This window comes from Fusarium falciforme, chromosome 11 (genome assembly GCF_026873545.1).
Source record: "Fusarium falciforme chromosome 11, complete sequence".
NCBI lineage: Eukaryota > Fungi > Ascomycota > Sordariomycetes > Hypocreales > Nectriaceae > Fusarium > Fusarium falciforme.
In genome coordinates, this window is record NC_070554.1 from 1878992 (window position 1) to 1901851 (window position 22860).

General features: G+C 51.7%; 9 protein-coding genes across 9 annotated transcripts; 6 read left to right on the forward strand and 3 right to left on the reverse strand.

The window, feature by feature from the left end:
• Nucleotides 1-196: 196 nt before the first annotated feature.
• Nucleotides 197-1393, forward strand: NCS54_01355000 (Hypothetical protein; the record flags this gene model as incomplete). The annotated part of the gene is made up of 4 exons (XM_053158737.1): nucleotides 197-374; nucleotides 436-953; nucleotides 1010-1093; nucleotides 1163-1393. The coding sequence occupies 4 exons, from the start codon at nucleotides 197-199 to the stop codon at nucleotides 1391-1393; spliced, it is 1011 nt and encodes a 336-aa protein (XP_053014712.1).
• Nucleotides 1394-2153: 760 nt separating this feature from the next.
• NCS54_01355100 (Hypothetical protein) lies at nucleotides 2154-4019 on the forward strand (the record flags this gene model as incomplete). Its single annotated transcript, XM_053158738.1, has 4 exons — nucleotides 2154-2634; nucleotides 2684-2973; nucleotides 3041-3490; nucleotides 3546-4019. 4 exons carry the CDS (start codon nucleotides 2154-2156, stop codon nucleotides 4017-4019), a joined length of 1695 nt encoding a protein of 564 aa, XP_053014713.1.
• Nucleotides 4020-4229: 210 nt separating this feature from the next.
• On the reverse strand, nucleotides 4230-6638 carry NCS54_01355200 (GMC-OxRdtase-N domain-containing protein; the record flags this gene model as incomplete). Its single annotated transcript, XM_053158739.1, has 1 exon — nucleotides 4230-6638. The coding sequence occupies one exon, from the start codon at nucleotides 6636-6638 to the stop codon at nucleotides 4230-4232; it is 2409 nt and encodes an 802-aa protein (XP_053014714.1).
• Nucleotides 6639-8676: 2038 nt separating this feature from the next.
• NCS54_01355300 (Hypothetical protein) lies at nucleotides 8677-10638 on the forward strand (the record flags this gene model as incomplete). Its single annotated transcript, XM_053158740.1, has 4 exons — nucleotides 8677-9271; nucleotides 9317-9423; nucleotides 9473-10465; nucleotides 10513-10638. 4 exons carry the CDS (start codon nucleotides 8677-8679, stop codon nucleotides 10636-10638), a joined length of 1821 nt encoding a protein of 606 aa, XP_053014715.1.
• A 410-nt stretch (nucleotides 10639-11048) lies between these two features.
• On the forward strand, nucleotides 11049-13009 carry NCS54_01355400 (Zn(2)-C6 fungal-type domain-containing protein; the record flags this gene model as incomplete). The annotated part of the gene is made up of 4 exons (XM_053158741.1): nucleotides 11049-11089; nucleotides 11242-11291; nucleotides 11347-11875; nucleotides 11935-13009. 4 exons carry the CDS (start codon nucleotides 11049-11051, stop codon nucleotides 13007-13009), a joined length of 1695 nt encoding a protein of 564 aa, XP_053014716.1.
• An 87-nt stretch (nucleotides 13010-13096) lies between these two features.
• NCS54_01355500 (Hypothetical protein) lies at nucleotides 13097-13651 on the reverse strand (the record flags this gene model as incomplete). The annotated part of the gene is made up of 1 exon (XM_053158742.1): nucleotides 13097-13651. One exon carries the CDS (start codon nucleotides 13649-13651, stop codon nucleotides 13097-13099), a length of 555 nt encoding a protein of 184 aa, XP_053014717.1.
• A 670-nt stretch (nucleotides 13652-14321) lies between these two features.
• Nucleotides 14322-17075, forward strand: NCS54_01355600 (Hypothetical protein; the record flags this gene model as incomplete). Its single annotated transcript, XM_053158743.1, has 1 exon — nucleotides 14322-17075. The coding sequence occupies one exon, from the start codon at nucleotides 14322-14324 to the stop codon at nucleotides 17073-17075; it is 2754 nt and encodes a 917-aa protein (XP_053014718.1).
• Nucleotides 17076-17700: 625 nt separating this feature from the next.
• On the forward strand, nucleotides 17701-20162 carry NCS54_01355700 (Pectinesterase; the record flags this gene model as incomplete). Its single annotated transcript, XM_053158744.1, has 3 exons — nucleotides 17701-19524; nucleotides 19571-19709; nucleotides 19762-20162. 3 exons carry the CDS (start codon nucleotides 17701-17703, stop codon nucleotides 20160-20162), a joined length of 2364 nt encoding a protein of 787 aa, XP_053014719.1.
• A 342-nt stretch (nucleotides 20163-20504) lies between these two features.
• On the reverse strand, nucleotides 20505-22798 carry NCS54_01355800 (Hypothetical protein; the record flags this gene model as incomplete). Its single annotated transcript, XM_053158745.1, has 2 exons — nucleotides 20505-21365; nucleotides 21419-22798. The coding sequence occupies 2 exons, from the start codon at nucleotides 22796-22798 to the stop codon at nucleotides 20505-20507; spliced, it is 2241 nt and encodes a 746-aa protein (XP_053014720.1).
• Nucleotides 22799-22860: the final 62 nt, after the last annotated feature.

Consider the following 22860-nt stretch of genomic DNA (forward strand, 5'->3'; position numbering starts at 1 on the left):
GCTAGACACTTCTTTCTTCCTTGTTCTTCCACATCTTGCTCGAACTTGGTTTCTGGCAACATGACGTTTCGATTACCCAACACAGATACCTATCACACACTCTTGGCCGCTGCCATTGCAGCCTGCATTTTCGTGGGGCTTGTGTATCTGTTGTGGGAGAAAGGGAATGTGAGTTTCATTCAAGCTTTGAGTTAGCTTGCGAACGTCCCTTTTGGCCGCTGACTCCAATTTCGCCCACCAGGCGACACTCAGCAGATGGAGGAACAAGCCTGGGCAGGGCATAGTTCCCATCGAACCTCTCCACGATTTTAATTGGAGAGCAGAGAAGCCGAAACAGTTGCGACCTTTCAAGCCAACTTATAACATCACAATGGGTACGTTTGAAGGTAATGGGTCTGAAAAGCCAACGCTGCTGACCATATCTTGTCCAAATAGGCATACAAGCGGATGACCTGTCCGAACTAATCACCGTTGACCAAGATTACCTAGACCGAGTGACCACTCGCCGTTCTATTGTTGTTAACTACAAGAACACGGTGCATGGCTGTCTTCCAGGTGGTGAGGTCGCTGTGAAGGAACTTTATTCATACCTTCTCGAACATCACCTACCAACTCGTTTTCCATCCATGTTCAAAACCACCGGAAAGGGCTCCTTTCAGAACACGGTCACCGGCGCAACATTTCCACTAAGCCACCCTTCTGACCCTGAAATTTGCTTGCGGACGCTTGCAGAAACGGTCGAGGAAGACATATTCCTCTTGAAGGAGACGGACACTACGCACGTTTGCTTGGCTTTTGCATGTTGCTTCCCCACCGGTTTCGATCCATCAACTAAGTTAGGCCAAGATTTGAAGGGGATTCATGATCCGGTTCCATCATATGACAAGATTGGACCGAGCATGGAGCGATTTTTCCGAAAGCTGCAAGTAGGCAAGAGTGTCAAGCGCATGAACGTAAGTATCAACATGGTAGCTGCTTGAGGTGAGGGCTATTACTGACTCTACTGTAGTGGGTGGTTCAAACACATGGAGACCTCATCAACACTTCAGGAAATCACATCAAAGACGGTGATGACTTCGTTGCAGACGAAGAGGTAGACTGCTCTAAGGCAAGTTACCTCGCTTTCCTTGACAAAACCATCACTGACATTATCATCTTTTAGGCTCATTTGCGTATCGAGCTTCAGACACTCACGCGACTTCCCCAAACGCGATTCGTCCTGTTTTGCTTCAAGACCTACCTCTATCCGCTAAAGGATGTCAAAGAGGAGGGTTCAGGACAGGCCCTTGCAGATGCCATCGAAGGATTGAAGACAGGAAATGCCCCCGGCATGTTCAAGTACAAAAGTGCGGTTCGCTGGGGCAAGAGTGTTGCGGAATATCTCCGAGCGTAGTGTCTCTTGACATTAATTCTATTCATTCTTCGGGACGCGAGTTAAGAACCTGTTGCTCGATTTATATCGTGTAAATCAGTGGTTGCGGATACTTGAATATCGTAGACAACCGCATAGTTCAAGCCCCGATAAGCATCCCTACCCGGTAGCTACAACTTTCAAGACCATTGCGACGCCAAAGTCCAGCCCCATCTTCTCCCGGTTCCACCATCGCGCATCGCAACAAACAGTTGCGCTTCACGCCAGAGGTATCATCCAAATTTATACCTAGTAGCCATCAATATGGATCGAGTCAATGTCACAAACCTGAGCGGGATCGCTGTAAGTTTACTATCGAGCGGCAGCTGACTTGAACCTGCATTATCAATCGCTCGCGCTCTTGCGCAGGATGCATTCGGCTGCCCATCACTCCTCTTTGTATCAACCTCGTTGTCGTCAAAACGTATCGTGCAGTATCTAACCGATTCCTTCAATCTACCCAGTGCACCAATTGTCGACAAAAGAAGGTAGCTAAACCCCTGCATAATTTTATCCATCCATGCCTTCTCTCGGGCCTGAAGGCAACGACTACAAACCATCCGTGGCTAACCTCACATCCATGTTTGCCAACTTCAGATCCGTTGCACTCGTCAATTACCTTGTTGTGAAAACTGCAGGATCAATGCCATTCAATGTGATTATCCTCACAGAAAAATGAGGATGAGGCGACCGAGAAGACCTCAACCCAAAAAGTCGGAAGAGCAGCACGGTTTGAGCATATATGTGTAAAGCTGACAACGTCTTCAGAGCCGAGGATGCCACTTTGTCACGAATTCTTGAGCGCCTTGATCGAATCGAGAAACAGCCTTCAGCCGCACGGGGTGTATCCAGTGATTCCAGTCCTTCATCTGAGGGGGGAGTTTGCGATCAGCCCCCAGAGGAGACAACAGGGCGTCCTTCAACTCAAAGCCCTAGCTTTGGGACACGTGCTGATGCCGCATATTCTTCGAATAACGAGGCATTCGTTTCTGAAAACACCGAAGTGTCCAATGTTGCGCCACCGACTCCTTGGATCAGCAATTCGCTTAATGACCCAGACCCAAGTGAAGAAGACGCCTGGAAGCATATGGAAAATACCTCTATACTTGAAATGGCTATCAAACAGGTTCAAGCTCGCAGAAAAGCTGGAGCAAGAAGTGCGCATCGCATCGCCACAGAAGGAGTATCAATTCCACCAGAACTAGCGAGGACCTGGATGCAAAGTCAGTGATAGACCCAGCTGTGGGGCTATGATGCTAATTACTTGCCTAGACTACTTTGCGCACATGTCCGCCGAGCTCTTCTTGACCTTGGTCGATAGAAGGCTTCTTGAAATGATGCCTGACTTGGTCACCATGCGCCATGTTCACTTGGATGCCTGCATGCTCCTTATCTACTACGCCATACTCTGGCAGGGCTGCTTCTTGCCTGGCAAACGCTTATTCATAGGCCCCGACAGAAAGTACGCAAGGCAACTTTATCTCTGTTGTTTGCGCATCATACCGAGTTGGCAGAGAGAGTCAGCTGGGAGTGTGACGGACCTCGTTGCTGCCCTGTACATGGTATGTTGGCCGACGCCTGGCAAACTTTCTTTCCTGCAACAGTAGTCGTTAATACGCAAAATATTAGATGCGAACTGCTGCAGAAAGCTTCGACTTTGAGACGGCCTTGGAAATGCACAATTTGGCTTGCGAATACGCCGAAGGCCTAGAGATGCATAACCTCGACCGAGACAGCCACTCGTCACCCGATAAGCCCCCTTCAACTGATGATGACCGCAAAGGCATGTGGGAGCTGATTCAGATGGACCTCTTTTACAGATTGATATACAATAAGCCAGCAGCATTCTCATCGAGCATTCAAGACTGGCGAGTCAATTTACCATGGCTGTCCGTCGACTCACCCCCAGACGACAACGCACCTGTACCCACCATGACCTTCATACTACGAAGCCGACTGGCTTTGATTCTTGCGTCATTCTTCCAGTTATTGGATGACGAAGAAGACAGAGTGGACACCGTGGATGCGGTTGAGCCTCTGTGCCAGCAAATTGAAGACGTATTTCAAGACTGGAAACTGGTTCGTGACCTAGTTAAGGCCCAAAAAGTTAGTGACTGACTAAATTTTACACTAGCATGAATGGATTCAAGCCTTGAGGAACGATCATGTATATACGTGGATTCTCGTTGACCTTGCGCTGGCCGGATACACATCCATCCTCTTCATGTTGCGGAAAGCGATGGACATTGACCTTAGCTCCGTCGGCGATCCGTCAACCGCTCAACTCATTCCCCTGACAGAAACAGCATTGCGAGCCTCGCGTCGAATCTTGGAGCTCATGTATCACATGCTTCATGAGGTGAAGCAGCCTGGACTCGAGACTCTCTCTCTTGTTCTTGGAACTTTCCGAGCCCATCTTGCATATTCATTTGTCGCAAATTATATCACCTCGTCTCCGAACCCTAGAGCATTGAGGTCGGATTTTGAGTTGCTGGAGCGTGTTGCTAGCTGTGTTGAGACGGTGGCAAAGGAAGAGAAGGATTTTACACCCTTGGCGCGGGCCCTTGTTTATGTCCATACCGATGTGAAGAAGCGGAGCCTACGCTAAACCCAGCGCCCATGCCAATGAGCTCTGAACTAGCTCTTTACAAGAGGAATCAGGAGAATGTCGTGGATACTTGCTGACAAGTTCGTGGGCAAAGTTAGGCAAGCCCGCGGGCATTTATTTACGGAGGACTACTATGTAACTTTGAACAGAAGATGTATCTACAAAAGCTTGTAAAGATTGTCGGATGACAAGTTGTCAACCAGAGTTCGCTTAGTACCACGATCTCCTCCTCAGGTACACCGGCTGTCGAGCCGCGCGTCGAGTCATTCCACGCTTGCACTTGGTCGCAACAGGAGTCGGGGTGGGAGCAGCCGGAGTAGTCGAGTTGCTGGAACCAGAAGCGAAAATCTTCTCGGCGGCGTGCTCAGCAGTGATCATGATGATGGACTGGGTGTTGCCAGTGGGCAGGTCAGGGTGGATAGATGCGTCAACGACAAACAGGTTGTCAGTGCCGTACACCTTGGTGTTGAGGTCCACGACGCTGGTGCCGTTGCCGCTTCGGCCGTCGTCGACTCCCATCTTGGCACTTCCGACCCAGTGGTCTCCGCTGATCATCTTGGAAGCGATGATTTCCTCGGGAGTGGCACCGGGGGTGACGTAAGAGAGGGTCGAGTTGCTGCCGCTGGTGAGATCCAGCCACCACTGGACAAAGTCGGACATGGCCTTGCGATCCTCCTGGTCGATAAGCCAGGGCTTGGTGTTGAGGACAGTGTTGCCGGCAGCAGTGATACCGAGCTCACCGACGGTGGTGGTTCCGTGGGTCAAGAAGGTACGGACAGTGATGACGCCAGAGGCCATGGCACTGGCTGTGCCCTGGAGGTAACGAACACGGCCGTCAGCACCCTTAGCCGAAGTCCAAAGATGCATGCGCTGAGCAGCTTGAGTGATGGGACCAGATCCCTGGTAGTACAGGTCCAGGTCAGACTCAATGGGGTTGGTGGCGATGCCGTTGAAGTTGTAGGCAGAGAAGTTGGTCTTGGCGTTGAACTGAAGCATGACCTGGGCGTGGTCTTGAAGGTGGTGGCCAACAGGAAGGTCAATCCAGCTGGACTCGGCGGGAAGAGTCACACCAGTTCGGGAAGCACCCTGCTTGACAATGGCCAGGGCATCAGACTTGCCGATACCTGCGTTCCAGAGAAGCCGAGGGGTAGACATGGCACCAGCAGCGAGGATAACCTTGCCACCCTTGTTGACCTTGATGATCTGTCGGCTGCCGTCGGCGGCCTGTGTGAGGACACCAGTAATTTGGCTGCCAGTTCGGAGGGGCTGAACGACCTTGGTCTCAAGCTTGAGAGTGAAGTTGGGGAGGTCCTGGGCAAAAGGCATGTAGGTGCGAGCAGGGCCAGCACGCTTGTTGTCCTTGATGGACCAAGATGGGCGGGAGTAGATGTTGTGCTTGTTGTTAGGCTCCTCAATCGAGTCAATCTCGGACCATCCCTTGGAGTCAAGGAAGCTTTGAAGGACCTTGTAAGCGTGGTCATTGTAGTACTTGCCGTCCGCAGAAGGCTTGGTGGTGCCGGGGTTGCGCTCATACAGACGCGAAGCAGCCTCCGCAACGTCTTTCCACTGCCATCCCAAGGGCCAACGCTGCCAGTCATGCTCCGGAGGGTGGATGAAGTTGAGTCCATTGATAGATGAGGAGCCTCCCAGGAGACAACCGGCAGTGGAGGCAGTGTCGCTGCAGAACTTGGTGCCAGAGAGACTGGTCATGCTGCTGCCAAGGGCGGGAACATCGTAGGGGGTCAGGGTATCATTCCAGGGCAGGGCTTGAGCAGCGTTTCCGAGAGCAACAGTGTTGGCAGGGCCGCGCTCAATGAGGAGGACGCTGATGCCCTTCTCGGCAAGTCGCTCAGCAGCGATGATACCGGCAGGGCCACCACCAACAACGATGGCATCATAGGTCTGGTTGGAAGTGGTAGGCAGAGGGAATGTACCGTTTCCAGGGATTGTACCATTACCACCGCCGTTGCCAGGATCAGGGGCAGGAACAGTCTCAGCAGCCCAAGAAGCCCACTGAGCATACTTGGCAGACTTGGCGGCATCAACGTCAACGCCGAACTGACCAAAGCCAGCAGCATGGTAGGAGAGAGCACTCGCAGGGTCGGAGGGGTCGGTTGGGTTAGTCTCGGAGATGGCCCATCCGAGAACAGGCGATTCGGTGTTGATACTTGTCTTGCCCTCAACCAGACAGCCCTCGCAAAGGAAGGTGTACGAGATGTGGGTGCTGTTGATGAAGGTACCGTTGGCAATGGGCAGAGCCTTGACCTCGGTTTCAGTGTAAACGTCGGGATTGGCGTAGGATCCGGCGAGACGGAACGATGTGATGATGTCCTCTCCATCAGCCCAAGCGACAAAGAGGAGACCTCTCAGCATGCCGCCACGGAGAGAGACGGCACCCCATCCTTCCTTGTTGGTACCGGTAGTCGGGATGACCATCTGACCGATGAAGTCAGAGCCGACAGTCTCGGGAAGGGCGATACCGAAGCTGTAGCTGGCGCTAAGGTATTGCTGAAAGTCGATGCCGGTGTTGGGATCGGTATGGGGTGTGGTTCGCAGTTGAGCTGTCGTTGTTCCGGCGAGCCCAAGGAGGGCCGCCATGCTGGAGAGATTGAATCGCATGGTTACTAGACTCGAACGATTGTGTCGATGAAAGAGCGGCTAGTATTTACAGTGAAGGAGAGGTAGAGAATGGAGGACCGCCAGGGTCAATGAAAAGAACGAAGATACCGAGCTAGCGGTAGAAAAGAGCGAAGGCACCGAACTTGCGGCGAAAGGAAAAGCGAACACAGAGTACACGGCTGAGGTTGAGAGAAGAGGGACAAGAATTGGCGGCTCTATACAAGTATTATATCTCTGCTTTCGGGTCCACAAAAGCATAGTTCCTTCATATCGGTCAAACACACGCATACGTATGTGCTCTGCAGCACAACCGAACAAGCCAGGGCCAAGCCGACGGATCAAGACTCGGTAGATCCTCCGTGTTGCAGATCTCCCTAATTCGAGATGCTCCGTCAACTACATTCAGTCTATCGGGATCCACTTTGTCATCAAGGATTCGTTTTGGAACGAACCCCTGGTACAACCTTGTTCCTGAAGCGCACCAACGGCGCTTGCTGCCGCATCGTTTCAAATCGCATTTTTGCTATTGGCGGAGTTTCGATTAAACTCCCCGTGCGTAAGCTCCTTCCTATCGCGTTCCTCCGGTTTGTAACTTGCTCGTTTCGTTTCATCTCTTGTCCAGGTTTTAATTAAGGGATGTTGGATATCCGTCGGAAAAGTGGGCTTGGCGAGGAACTTGGAATCGGCGATGGAGGTCAGTGGTGCTTATGCGGGAACAGGAACGAATTTGGCAGATGTTTATCTGAGCAGTGCGTAATATCTACATAACAATTGGCTGTTTCATGGATCAAGGGCATGGCTCATCTTGGAATATGCCTGGGTAGAGACTAAATGGGTACTTGCATGCCGAGTATGTACTGATACGCTACAGGGTTGACCCTTGCCTAGGTCCAATGCGCTGTAAACTTGATGACCCTTAACGAAAATCTTATGAAGCCCAAGATGAACACGACAGGTTCCAAGAAACCTTTGATATAAAGACCATTTCAATGTAAGACAGAGCGTGGCTTGGCTAAAACAATGGGCATGAGAGAGATGTTATGGTCAAGGCGCTGAGGTGTTGAGGTTCAACACGTACAGCAATATCAGAGGATGAATACACGGTGCATATTTCCAAGCCTTTTATAGCATGCGCATTATAGGGGTGCAATACTCCAGAGATAATATATCCATGCAGCCTAGGGCTAGATTGTGTAACATGTAGACTGATTTTGTGATTCCTTCGCCTGTGATCCTGACTTTCCTGACTTCAAGGTGGATATCGACTTGTCTTCTAACTTACTCCTATGGTAGTCAGGCATTAGCAATAGTGCGTTGCCAGAGTGCAAAGTTATAGGAGCATATCAATGATAAAACGCTAAGCACTAACTTCGATGTTCTGGGATCTTGACGTCTTGATCAGCGGGGGGCTTGCTCTGTTCCCTCCCTGGTTGCATACTCTGTGCAATTCTGAGCGTTTTATAACCGATTCGCCAGCCTTATCTTTGCTTCTTTTGCTGGCATTTAGTTAGTCATGATGACAATCCCAGCTCAAGCTAAAAAGCAACTCAGCTGTAATTCTCTCCATGCAACTCCTACATCCTCTCTTCCCTCTCTTTTCGAGCTGACAAATCAGCATTTTTGAGGTACCCAACAGCGACCAACTCTTGGCGCCCTCGGTTCGCATTCTCCCGATCCTTCGCCGTCTCGTGACGATCCCATGCATGAGCTCCCCCACTGTCTTCAAGCCTGAGGCCATCCAGATGCGGGCCGTGTCTCCTCCTCGGCTAAGACACGGCCCGAAGTGCGACCCCCCATTCGCGGGCGTCGCAACAATTGCTGTGATACGTTCAACTACGCGCAGGCAGGATCCCTCTTGGTGTCGGACAGCGACTGGTAGCCTCCGTAGCTTGGCCGATCACGCATCCATTTCCCCTCCCGGGCTTGCAGATAGCGCCTCCATGGCAGTGATTGCTCGAGGTTAAAGAGGTTCGCATTTCTCCTCTCGTTTTTTTAAGCAATACCTGAATGAGCAACTCCTTTATCTTTGTCGCCTGTCATGTCTGGCTACGAGCACATTGTCACCCTACCTCAGTTCCCAGAGCACCAGGACAAGTCTCCAGAGACTGCCCGCCTCATCGTCACTCAATGGCTTGGAAGTTTCCAACAAGCTGTAAGGAACGGAAGTGTTGACGACCTTACCGAGTTGTTCAATGAAGATGCTTGGATCCGAGATTTTTTGACATTTTCATGGGACTTTCGCACGATTCAAGGGTCAAACAAGGTATCTGAATACATCAAGCAGAGCCGGGATGCGGCAAGTCTTGTCGCAATCAGCGCCCGTGACCATGGGAAATTCCAGCCCACTTTCAAGTCGCCCGCTCCAGGAACGAATTGGGTTGAGTCCATGTTTGAGTTCGAAACCTCGATTGGCCGTGGCAAGGGCATGGTGCGTCTAGTCTCGGGCGACAAGCCCGGTTGGAAAGCCTACCTCATCAACTTCACTCTTCAAGAGCTTAAAGGCGCTGAGGAACAATCGGGGCTACGTCGTCCGCACGGCTATGTTGACCCTCTAGGGGGAACTTGGGGTGAGAGAAGAGAGAGGCAGAAGGAGTTTCTCGATGAAGATCCTGTCGTCTTTGTTATTGGGGCCGGTAAGGAGTCGTTTTGCCTTAGTTACTTCATCTGAAACTTTTCAGGGCAAGCTGGTCTCGAAATCGCCGTCCGCCTACGACATATTGGACTGCCTACTTTGATCATTGACAAGAATGAGCGAGTTGGCGATAACTGGCGGCAGCGATATCGGGTACGTTCTCCTTCTATTCATGTCGAATCTGATGCTAACACCACCAAAGACTCTCATGACACACGATCCCATTCACTACTGCCATTTACCATTCATCCCCTTCCCCTCCGACTGGCCCATGTTTGTCCCCAAAGACAAGCTGGCCGACTGGCTTGAGTCATACGCAAACATCATGGAGTTGAACGTCTGGAACAGAACTTTTGTCAAGACAGCCGAGTATGATGAACAGGACAAGATCTGGACCGTCACTGTTAGTCGTCAAGGTAAAGACAGAACCCTCAAGCCCCGGCATATCGTCCTTGCAACGGGACAATCTGGCGATCCCATCACTCCGATATTCCCTGGTACGGAGTATTTCAAGGGGATGCTGTATCATGGTATCAGCCACAAAGATGCCACAGCTTTTGGTGACTTGAGTCAGAGGAAGGTAGTAGTCGTTGGTTCTGGCAACAGCAGTCATGACATATGCCAGAACTTTTACGAGAATGGAGCTGCTCAAGTTACCATGCTCCAACGGGGAGGCACATACGTCATCTCAGTTGACAAAGGAGTAGCACTCCAGCATGCGGGCATCTATGATGAGGGTGGACCGCCGACTGAGGATGCAGACATTTACGCCCAGAGTATCCCCATCCCCATTCAGTTTGCCCTCAAAGTCTTTGAGGCCCAAAAGATTAGCGAGGTAGACAAGGAGGCACTGGAAGGACTGGCCAAGGCAGGTTTCCTTGTCGACTCCGGTCCAGACAAGAGCGGCATCTTTCGCAAGTACATCACTAAAGGCGGTGGCTACTACATCGATGTCGGTTGCAGCAAGTTGATCATCGATGGAAAGATCAAAGTCCGTCAGTGTTCAGACGGCATTAAGAACTTTGACGCCAACGGCATAGTTCTTGCCGATGGTTCACGGTTGGACGCTGACATTGTCGTACTCGCAACCGGCTACGATGGCATGCGATCTACAGCGCTGAGGGCACTGGGGAAGAAAGTTGCCGATAGACTGGATGATATTTGGGACCTGGATGAGCAAGGTGAAATCAGATCGGTGAGTTTGCTAGTGCAGAAGGCAAGAACAAGGCTGACTATTCACAGATGTGGCGATCCAGTGGCCACCCTCACTTTTGGTGCATGGGAGGCAACCTGGCCTTGTGCCGGAGTTACTCGCGACTCCTTGCTCTTCAGATCAAGGCAGTGCAGGAGGGGTTGTTCAAGCAGTGATCCGAGTCAAATCGTACACTAGTAGAAATTAATGATATGCAAGTAGTTATGGTTCAAGTAATTAACAAAAACGAATAAACATTTGTGGTTAATCACGGAGCCACATCGTGTTCGCCTTCAGCCCTACCTCCACAGACCATATCTACTCCGGATGTTCCTCAGAAGTCATCTTCCGGAAGAAGACGCCGGCATGTTGCTCAAGCTGCACCTTGTTTATCTTCCAATTATATCCGCGTTCATGCACATGCCCCAGGTGACCCCGCATATGTGCTGGGTAAAACCCCGCAACAACCTTGCCAACCATTTCTTCATCTCTTCTTCCTAATGCATCTCCTCTTTCCATATCCACATCCCAGCACAGAACAGCTAGTCCCCATAAGTTGGCAAATATCAAGAAACGAACAACCAATATGCCCAGTACGCCGCAGGAGATGGGCGGCGGCTCTACCGTGTGAGTCATCCGCCTAGCCTTTTCCCGTGCCTACTAACTTTGCCGAGATGCAATGCATGCCGACAACGAAAGATCAAGTGTGATCGTCGACGTCCAAGCTGTACTTTTTGCATCAAAAACGCATTTCGCTGCGAATACACTAAACGTGACAGGACTCCTGGACTCCGAGCCGGCTACGTAAGCCAGCTAGAGCAACGGATCAGTGAGATCTAGAAGGCTTAATCTTCCTCTGACCATTGCTAACATTTGTGCATTAGTTGATCTCGAGCAAGAGTTCCAAGCATTCAAGTCGCATGTTAATCAGCAACTTGCCACTGTCTCCACTCCCCAACAGCCGCAGAGTCCAGAGTCACACACTACAGCGGATCCCGGCCCAGCAGATCCTCCATCAGAAGCTATTGCTCTTGGAAACCCGTTCAGCAGGCCATCTTTGGAAACCTACAGAAACTACTGCAGAATTTGGTTTGACCGATACCACTCTTGGTTCCCTATTCTCCATCAACCGACTATCCTAGGATTGTGTAAGGATGACTCCAGTCGGCCCAGAAGCCCAGCTTCATTAATCCTCGATGCCATTGCTGTAGTTATTGTCTCAAGCCAGCAGGCTCCAGTCGATACAGGTCTGGACCGGGATCAGTTCTGTCGCTATCTCACCGACGAGATCATTCTCGCGGCAATCCACGACATGTCTTTTCGCAAACTGCAGGCCCTCTTGATTCTGACCATGGCAGAGTATGGCAGCGGCAGGATGATTGACTTTTGGAACCTGATCTCGCTATGCAAGAGGCATGTATTATGCCGGTTCACTCACCACTGAAGACGTGCTGACATGGGCACCACCATAGAATCAGCACACAGCTTGGGCTACGAGACTTGGTCGCCCACAGTGCCATGAACTTTGGCTTTCCTTCCGTCTTGCCGCCTCGGATGCTCCAGATCCCTACCACTGCCGTTGAACGCGAAGAAAAGATCCGCGCCTTCTGGGCTATCGACGCTCTTGACTCTGCCTCGACGCTGGGAGTCGCATGGCATCTCACCGTGTCCAGACCAGAACCAGCTGCTAATCTGCCCTGCGACGAGGAAATCTGGCGATTCCCAGAGTCGGTCATTGACATGTACCAATTTGGTAGCTCTGAAGCGCCCTCATCTTTCTCACTTTACGTGCGATTGGTTACCAACGAGCTTTGGCATGTCCACAATTTTCTACAACAGTCTTGCGAGCCGTTTTCCATAATATCTCTGTCTCAAAGGCAGGAAGAATGCGACTCCGTCTATCAGAGACTCAAATCGTGGCAGAACGATTTCGAGCAACTCCTGACAGTGCACACGCCGCTCTATACCGACTTGCTCACACATTCCGGGACTCCTACGCAACAGCCCAACTCGATTCTCATTCATTGCACAATACACAGCGCCATCATATCCCTCCACCAAAGACTCATATTTCCTGTCTCTCTGACAGATGAGGATGCCACCCACTGGGAGGCAGCAGCAGAGAGATGCCTATCCAGCTGTGATCAAATGGCTGAAGTAATTAGAGGCGCCAACGACGACACTCTTGGAATCATCAACCCTCACGTCATCTACTGCGTCTTCATTGCAGCAAGATTCTATCTCATCTACTCGAAGGCCATGGATCTACCCCTTCCTAATAAACTTTACCTTTTCATCTACGCTCTCCGTGTATGTGGGCAGATTTGGCATCTTGCAAAATTGCTTCACACGGTACTTGAGGTTGCCTCCGCTGAGCATGCTGGGAGCCAGGTTTCACACCCACTGCCTGTGGAGTTTTTCGACTTGCAGTATTTCTCACTGGATATTCACGCTGCTTTGAGAATTTGGGCTGGTGAGAAACAAGGCTCGTTGTTGCGGGAGGATCACGCGGTTACATCTTGTACAAGGGAGGATGAGAGGGCATGAACTCTGTAATTATGAAGATTGTGATGACAGGAGTATTAAGCAATAGCCCCGACAGATCCGTGCCACAGCAATCCATAGCTTGTGCAATCAATGCCTCACACACTGAATGTTGTCTATCGAGAGAGCATTGTCACCAGAGCCCTCTCCGGTAGGCGGCTGTGGACTCGCAGCATCGATCCAGATACGGTCGTATCCGCCCTCCGACGTGGTAAAAGTGATGCTGCCACTCAGCCAGTCTCCAACCTGATCCTCTCCCGTCGGATAGCGGTTACCAATCAAATCGTTGTTCTGGTAGAATCGGAGGTAGGGAACGTAAGTTCTCCCGTTCTCGTATGTAGTCTCGTAGTAGTTGTCAAAGTACCAGTTGTAGGTGCACGTGTAGGTGATACCTCCCGAGGTGTAGACGTCTTGGTACATCTCGAGTAGGTTGTTGTCGATCATGTTGTAAGATTGAAACTTGTGTTCCGAGTTGTATCCAGGAGAGACGATGTGACCTCCAACTTCATCGTCGCCAGAGGTTGTAAAGGGGTTTCTGCCACCCTCAAAGTCGCCGTCTCTGAGCGGTTTATCGTCGTTGATACGGGGGCGACAGTCGCGAGCAAAAGCGCCCGCAACGAGGGCGAGGATCAAAAAGCGAACCATTGTTGATGATGAATGAGCGGATAATTGAAGTTGATCAAGGATGGACTCTGGAGACAGTTGGACCCGTCCATATTTACCCGAAGATCGTAAATTAGTTGTCAGCCGCTGATGTTATTCCAAGCAAACTGCAATTTCAGATTTGGAACTATTGATGCTAGCCCGCCTTGAAACGAGATTCTGACTGGTCGGATCGCATCCGACAGCGATCTCCACCAGGGGCAATACGGGCTCGCTAGCCCTCGACGGTCAAGCCCATGTTTCTTCCCCCAGTGGTTCGGATGGCAATTTGGGAGCATCACCTCCGAATCACGGGACTTCGATGATGTTCATGGATGATGCTTTTGCGATGTTTGTTCGATGAACACGATCCGCGACTGAATGCGACGTTGACTTACAGGGTTGAGGCGCAGTCAGCCAAGTGTGGCGCAGCATGCATGAAGGGCATCCCACAAGGCATATCCGCCTTTAGACGCGCTGTATCTTGAGAACATCGACAAAGGAGGGTCACTCCTGCCTATTTCTCCCACTTCTAGTTTGCTTCAAGTTCATTTTCCCAAAGTGTGTACGTGCCCAGGGTGGTGATTTGCCAAGAACCTTCCTCATATTTCCCTCACTCCCGGCTGGTGCCCTACCCTATATCTCCAGTTCATGACATCACGCCAGTTCCGACATGCATCTCATAAGCTGGGAAACTCTTGACGGGGATGCAGACCAGATCAAGATACGACTCCAGCGAGACACCTTTGTTTCCGACTACGCTATCCTCTCTCACAGATGGGGTAAACCCGAAGACGAAGTGTCTTACGAAGACATGTTGGTTGGCGGATATGAACACAAACAGGGCTATGCGAAGCTTGTGGGTTGCTGCAAACAAGCACGCGGAGATGGATTGCATCATGTTTGGGTTGATACCTGTTGCATCAACAAGTCCAGCAGTGCTGAGCTTTCTGAGTCTATTACCTCCATGTTTGCCTATTACGAGCGAGCTAAAGTGTGTTACGCTTTTCTCGACGATGTTTCTTTCGAGCCCGGATATGCCACCGGACGTCCTCCAAAACTATTTGCGCAGAGCGCCTGGTTCACTCGAGGATGGACTCTACAAGAACTCATAGCGCCGAAACATGTCAAGTTCTTCGATCAGTCATGGTACTTCTTGGGATATAAAACCGACAAACACCTTTTACACGTCATAGAAAACGCGACCAACGTTGACTCCATCGTACTGAATGTCCCTGCCACGACAAAGGTGATGAGTATCGCCAAGAAAATGTCATGGGTTTCTCGGAGACAGACGACTCGGGTCGAGGACATGGCTTATTCTTTGATGGGTATCTTTGGCGTGTACATGCCCCCGTTATATGGAGAAGGCACACATGCCTTTATCCGCCTTCAAGAGGCCATCATGAAAACGTCAAACGATCAAACAATCTTTGCCTGGACCTCTCCGCCTGCCGGTTCCCTTAGCTATGGATTCGAACACGTTTCAACCATGCTAGCATTGTCTCCTCGCCAGTTTGAAGATTCATCTGGCTTCGAGCCACTCTCTCATGGAGAGCACAACAAATTTTTGGCAATGGGCGGGTGCAAGCTGGACTACGCTACGACAAACTCTGGATTGGCAATCCGTCTACCTTTGTTCAGGATCCATGCGGTCGAGGGGTTATACGCTGCTTTTCTCGCGTGCACCGAGAGTAAAGATCGAGTCCCATCGGCCATCTTACTGAGAACCAGTACTGACATGCCGCCGGGTCACTTCTGGAGGACCAATTCCAGCAATGGACCCATAGAACGCAGCCTTCAGCGGTGGTTCGAGGTCTCTGGTCGAGAGGCCATTACCGCACAAGACATCTACGTCTTGCCGAGGTTTACGTCTGTGTCTGAACAAAAGATTGAGCCTCCATGGAAGAGAGTCGACATGGAAGAGGTTGGAAGGGAGGTTGGGGCCAGTCTCGTCGCAACCCAAGTACTGGGCCGCGTGCAGCATGTCCCGGACCCTGGCATCAACGAACTCACATTCCTGCATCAGGCTCATCAAATGATTCACACACGACAGGCGGATAAACTGGTTGACCGGTTCAAACTTCGTCTGCGCTTCTCGTTGACGACATTGCCGGCACGCAACAGGTTCTTCTACGGTCGTGCAAATGTCTTGCAGAACCTCACAGACACATTCTTCCCATCTGAGAGAATTGTCAGAACAGGCCCAACTGTGTGCACGATATCAGGGATGGGAGGTATTGGAAAGACGCAAATTGCCATCGAGTTTAGTCATCATTGTGTTCAACATCACATCTTTGACACGGTAGTATGGATCCAAGCTGACTCTTACACATCATTGATCAAGAGCTTCTCGACAATAGATTCCAAATTCAGTCTCGTACGACCAGGATCTTCGGATGAAGCAATCATCGAGGCTGTTAAACTGTGGTTATCCAACCTGAACCCGAGCATGGATGTCCTAAGCACCATGACCCACTCGGACGACTGGCGCCTTGTTTTTGATAACGTTGACGATGCGTCGTTGCTTACGCCTTTCTTTCCATCAAATGGAACCGGCTGTGTGCTAGTCATCAGCCGAGATCCCGGCCTATGGTTTGTGATTGGATCTGATAATGTTACGGTTGAGCCCTTCACAACTCAAGAATCATCAGGATTTCTTAGAACCCTCACGAGGATTGATGGAGATTTTACAGACATCAGCAAAGGCCTTGGAGGGCTCCCACTTGCACTATCACAAGTTGCTGCGGTTATTGTCAGGCGTGGATTATCCCTGGACGAATTCACCCGTCTGTTTAACCAAGCCGAGATCGACGATCAGCCCCAGCAGCTTGACAACCAAGATACTCTATCCTTGTGCTGGGAAAGCGCTTTCAGGGGCATGTCTTCTTCGAGCCTCGCAGTCCTGCAAGTCATCTCATACCTGGACCCTGATTTCATCGAGGACTCGATCTTAGTTGCATCATCGACGATGCCGTTGGCCGATTTCCCCATGAGCGAGCATGATCTGATCGGGTGCCGAGAAGAGTTGCTCCGAAGATCCTTGTTGGCGAGATCCGCTGCTCGCGATGGAGTCCAAGCCCATAGGCTCATCCAACAAGCCGTAAGGCGAACGATGGATCCTGAAGAACGAAAAAAGGCCCTGTCAACCGCGGTAGAATTGGTGTCTTCTTCTTGGGCTCGTCTCTGTTCCGAGCAGCCGCGCGTCCGGAAGGCTCGGGAGAAGCTTATACCTCACGTGCTTCATCAACAGGCCTATGACACCGATATGGTAGATTTGGACAATGGTCTTTGTACTAAGAGGAGATTCTTGGAGATTTTGGAGGAGATTGAGGTTTGGCTGGTAAAGGACCTGGCTCAGTATTCGAGTCCATCAGAAGGGCACACCACAAGTACCCAGACAAAGGTCCTTGGGATACTTGAATGATATGAGCAGCTGAAGTAGATCTGCATGTCTAAACATAATGCAACAAGGCTCAAAGCATGTTTAACACCAGGCGTCAGATTGGTCGTTATAGTTCATCAACTGTCGTGCTTTATACTGAAATGGACCTTATGGGCTGTAAACATGAGCCGATGAACGCAAGCTGATACCTGAAACATCAGCCGACCACGCCGCAGAGAAAACGTCCAGACCAACACTAACAGACACTCTATATTTAAGCTAAACAACAAGCGCAACAGTCGAAATAAATTTTCCGCCGTGGACATCGGACGTCGTTTCAGGTCCCGATGCAACCTCGCAAGGGTCGATGTGTCTGCGGACCTGGTCAATTGGTGGGAAATCGCGTTTTGAAACTTGTTCGTTTCAGTGAGACGACTCTCCGCCAAGGGGTTTTTTACTGGGGCACCTTGTCGCATCTTAACTGGTAATTTAAAGCTCGGTCACAGTTTGTATAAATGCTTTGGGGGCTTCGCTTTGTTTTTGGAGGGCTTGTCTTTCGTCATACACGCCTTTCGTTTTTTTCCTTGTTTGTTTGCTACCACTCGTTTCTTTTCACACTCATTCATTTCTTCGTTTGTTCCGTCCGGATACGGAACAGTTTTAAGCCATGTTTACCTCTTCTCTCCTTCTCGTGTCATCTCTGGTGGCCGGCGCTTTTGCCGCTGCCCGAACCGAAGCCCCCAGTGGTGCCATTGTTGTTGGTGAAGGTGGCGATTTCTCTTCGATCCAGGAAGCCGTCAACTCCATCTCCGGCCCCGACTCTATCATTTTCGTCAAGCCTGGAACCTACGAGGAGCAGGTTCTCATTCCCGAATCTGCTGGAGCTCTTACCATCTACGGATACACCGAGGATGACCAGGATTACTCCAAGAACCAGGTCACTCTCACCCACAGCCTCGGAGCCGATGAGGCTGGAAACAACGACTCGTCTGGTACGCTGCGAGCCAAGAACAACGGCCTCAAGGTGTACAACATCAACGTCGCTAACTCGCGAGGCAAGGGTGTTCAGGCCATTGCCCTGAGCGCCTACGGTGATGAGCAGGGTTACTACGGCTGCCAGTTCACTGGTTACCAAGACACCATTTTGACAAACAAGGGCAAGCACTACTTCCACGCCAGCTATGTCGAGGGCGCCACCGACTTCATCTTTGGCCAAGAGTCGGTTGCTTGGTTTGAGCAGTGCGATATCGGCGTTGTCGCCAAAGGCTATATCACTGCCAACGGTCGTGACAGCGCGGAGAACCCTTCCTACTACGTCATCAACAAGTCAGTTGTCAAGGCTGCTGGTGCCGGAGATGGCGAGACCTACCTCGGTCGCCCGTGGCGAGAGTTTGCCCGAGTTGTCTTCCAGAACACCGAACTCGGCAGTGTCGTCAACTCTGCTGGTTGGCTTCCCTGGGGTGACAACCCCACCAACAACGTCGAGTACGGCGAGTTTGGAAACACTGGCGCCGGTGCCAGCGGTGACCGTGCCAGCTTCTCCAAGCAGCTCAGCGCCGCTGTGTCCATTGACGAAATCCTTGGTTCCACCTCTTGGATTGACTCAAGCTATGTCAGCGGCACTGGTTCCTCTGAGCAGCCCAGCAGCGGCGATTCTTCCCCTGAGACCGAGGAGCCTGCTACCGCTGTCCCCACTGCCGCTGCCCCCACTACTGCTGCCGAGGCTGTTGAGCCCGTCGTTGACGAGCAGACCAGCGCTGCTGCTGCTGTCCCTACTGGTGCTGATGAAGCTGTCAACCCTGCCCCTGTTGACGCCACATCTGCTCAAGAGGTTGCCGATCCAGTTGTGACCCAGCCAGCTGACAACAACAACGCCGGCAACAACAATGGAAACGACTGGTGGAACGGTGCTCAGTCTACCTGGAACTGGGGTGGTTTCTTCCCTCAAATGGACAAGCAGAACCCTACCACTCTCCAGACTCTTGTTCGACAGACCGAGGCTGCTGAGGTCAACACCGCTCTGCCGGAAGAGGTCAACACTCCCGTTGCTGAAGCTCCCGTTGAAACTCCTACTGAGGCTGTAGAGGCCGCTGAGCCTGCCGCCTCCGCTTCTGCTGTTCCCGCCTCTTCCGACGATGACTGCAGCGGCACCCCCGATGGCTTCGCTTCCCTGAACGGAGGAACTACCGGTGGCAAGGGCGGAGAAGTCGTCGTTGTTTCCACCCAGGAGGATCTTGAGAAGTATGCCGGCTCGGAGGGCAAGTACGTCATCAAGGTCAAGGGAACCATCACCATCACCCCCAAGGGCAAGGAGGTCGAGGTCAAGTCTGACAAGACTATTGTGGGTATTGGTGCCGACGCCGAGATCAACGAGGGTGGCTTTATTGTCAAGAGCCAGCGCAACATCATTTTCCGAAACCTCAAGATCGGCAACACCTACGTCGAGGGTGATGAGGAGGGCAAGACCCAGGACTTTGATGGTATCCAGATGGTATGTTATTCTGGTATTTTGGGCGAACCATGACTGACTTTTGCAGGACACCTGCGAGAACATCTGGATTGACCACGTTCACCTCGAGAAGGGCGGTGATGGCCTCATTGACAGCCGAAAGGACACGACCTTCCTGACCGTCTCCTGGACTATTCTCCGCAACCACAACAAGGCCTTCGGTATTGGTAAGTAATCGAGCACTCCGAATAGCATGTACGCGACTGACTGACCATCCAGGCTGGACCGACAACGTCGTCACGGAAATGACCATCCACCACAACTACTTCGACTCAACCACCCAGCGCAACCCCTCGGTCGACAACGTCAAGCACGCCCATCTCTACAACAACTACCTTGTCGGCCAGACCTCATACGGCCACTACGCCCGCGGAAGCACCGAGATGCGCCTCGAGAACTGCTACTTCGAGAATGTCAAGAACCCCATCACGGCCGACAGCACCGCCAAGCTCAACCAATCTGGCAGCGTCTTCAAGAGCACCAAAGGCACCACTGCCAAGAACACTGGCGATGTGTTTGACCCCAAGGAGTTTTACGAGTATACTGCCGATGCTGCTGAGGATGTTCCCAAGATTGTTAGTGAGGGCGCTGGCCGACAGGCGAGCATTTGCCCTGCTTAAGGAGATGATGGAGGATTTCTACGAGAGGAGCCATTGAATGCACGATGATGGAAGATATGGACGATGTTACCAACTTATGCACTTGTAAATATTGCGAGTCATAGCACATAATCTGACGACTCTTGTTTCTTTCACGTTTCTATTGCCGGGTATGGATTAAGGTCTCACTTGGCACAGCTTTTTAAGACATACACTTCTATTACAAGTCGCAACCTCCAAAGCTATTTCGGTCCTTCTCCCAGCATCATTGTTGTGTTCGTCATCATTGCAAACCTCACCCTTATTGTACCCGTTTCCATCCCCAATGCATGAGAATCGTTGTCTGTACCCTTCAGTACCAGTTCACAAACCTTGCATGGATTGGAAATAGGCCAACGAATCAGGCTCAGAGTACTTTTCCAATGCTTTCTTAGCCTCGCAAATGTCTTGAAGACTCGCAACTTCGCTCTCAATACTCGTAATCTCCTCATTCCGCCGGTCGAGGACCTGTTGGGTGTGCCCAATGTCGGCAAAAACCTGGGCTTGGTTCTCTCGGATAGCCGCGAGAGTGTGGTCGACTCCTTCACGTTCAGAAGCCTTCAGAAAGTCTCCCATAATGTTTCGTCGTTGCTGGAAGATTTCACCCTGGTCCAACCACTCGGGCATCGCGTTCCTCTGAACTGCCATCGTGGCGTCGCTGTATTCATCCATATTGATACCGCGAGACCGGACGTAGGTGATGATGCGGGGGTACATGTCATGGATCAATCTCTGGCTGAGCTCAAGCTCTCGGAGCGTGTCCTGGGCGTTATCACGGGCGTTGATCGCTTCGTCGAGTCGAGTCTCTTCATCTTTGAGGCGTCCTTGCAGTGTCTCCAGGCTGAGGCCATCGAGCACATACCCAAGGCCCATCTGAGGTTGAATTACTTGGATCTCGGATTCTTGCCGAGCCGTGACGGGCCTGGCACCGCCTCCATGACAAGGTGTCGAGACGATAGACGCGTCTGCACCCAGACTCTGTCGGCTTCGGAGCTCTCGGAGAAGGGGAAAGGTGGTCGAATGGATCGGCGAAGTCTCCCTGACTGTTCGCAGGCCCTCCAGCATTGCTCGTTTCTCCAAAAACGGTTCGATCGGGTCGCAGCAAGTCTCCCTGCGCAGGTCACGGCGGAGGCAAACGGCAGCGTGAACGCCGCAGCTGGTAGCGTCCTTCTGCAGTGTGCACTCCTGACGGAGTTAACGGATTGACAAAGCATGGGGCTATCGGGATATGCACGAACCTTGGCCTGGAATACGAGAGGCTGCTTGAGTCTGACTGCTTCCATCCATGCCCCGAAGCGTCGTCGAACAGTATTGGCACGTTCACTGCACTGCATGGAATCGTGAAAGGTCAGCACCACTTGGTCGGTAGTCACACGCGCAACACCCATTGTCCAGTGCTTGGGGGACTTGTGGTGAATTGGAAAACAGATAGTCTGCTCCTGGTCTAGATTCCGAATCGTTTGGGGCAAAGCGCTGAGCTCGTCTGCTTCGAACCACAGAGGGCTGAGAAGTCGTACGTTGTCGCCGCCGTGTTCGACAACGATTGCTTGACAGACGAGCTCGACAACATCGTCAGTAAGCTGGACGTCGCAGGTGAGCTGACGGAGGATCTTTTCAACTGTCAGTGGCCCCGTGAGTCGCTCGTCTTTGACTAGGCGTGTCGGCGTTGAGGGCACGCTGACCATGGCCCTCTTCCGCTTCTTGGTTGGTGTCATCGGAGAAGTGGGAGTTGGAGCCTTGTTCAGTGGCTCATCGGCCGGGGGCGATGAAACATAGGGGAGGAGGGAGTGCTCAGGTGACTGCGTGGGTGAGGAAGGAAGCTGGAGCAGTCCATTGGGACTGACAAATGTTTGGGGACATGTCGACAGGTCTGGGGAGCCCATATATGCTTCGGGTGCTGACTGGAACCGGGGGTTCTTGTTGATCGGCTCTTCCTGGGTCGCGATACCAGTAATCGTAGGGACTTCCGCGGCCGATTTCTGGCCTCCTGTACCAGACGAGACATATGTAGTTGTTCGAAAGATTCGCTTCAGAGGACTGGACTGGTCCCCCTGACGGACATGAAGAGGCGTTGCCGAGAGCCCATCTTGGTGTTCGATGGGACGCTTGAGTCGAAGCTCATGCTCGCTTTCAGCCAACGGTTCGAACCGCGCGGTCGTGGTCGCTTGCGTCTGAGAAGGGGGAGGCAAGTCGATGTAGTCTTCATCATCAGACTTGTCGCTGGGGTGTTCGGAAGGTGTGTCGTTTGGTGCAGTTTTCTCAGAGGCCATAATGATTTCGTAAACCTCGGTGACAATGTCGGGGGTCAAAAGATGAGGCTGAGGACCCTCAGAATCCTTCCTGGCAGCAGAATCCCTCATGACAGCTCTACGTAGGTGCCCATGAGGCGATTCGGCATCCCAGAGAGAAGCGAGTGGGATCCCTCGATCAATCGCGGCGTGAGTGATCCTGACCATGTAGAACGCAAGGGAAGAATCTGTGCCCAGCCAGCCGATCTTAGCATCTACTGGGAACCACGAACCTTTCCAAGCCTGGTCAAGCCAAAAGACTCGCTCGTCATGCGTGGTCGGAAAGTGAATCTCGGTAGCGGTAGATCTTTCGGTAGGTGGGCTGTTCATTGTCGCTCAAGGTTGAACTTCTGGCTTGAAGGTCAGCATGGATGGGCCATGAGACGGCAGAT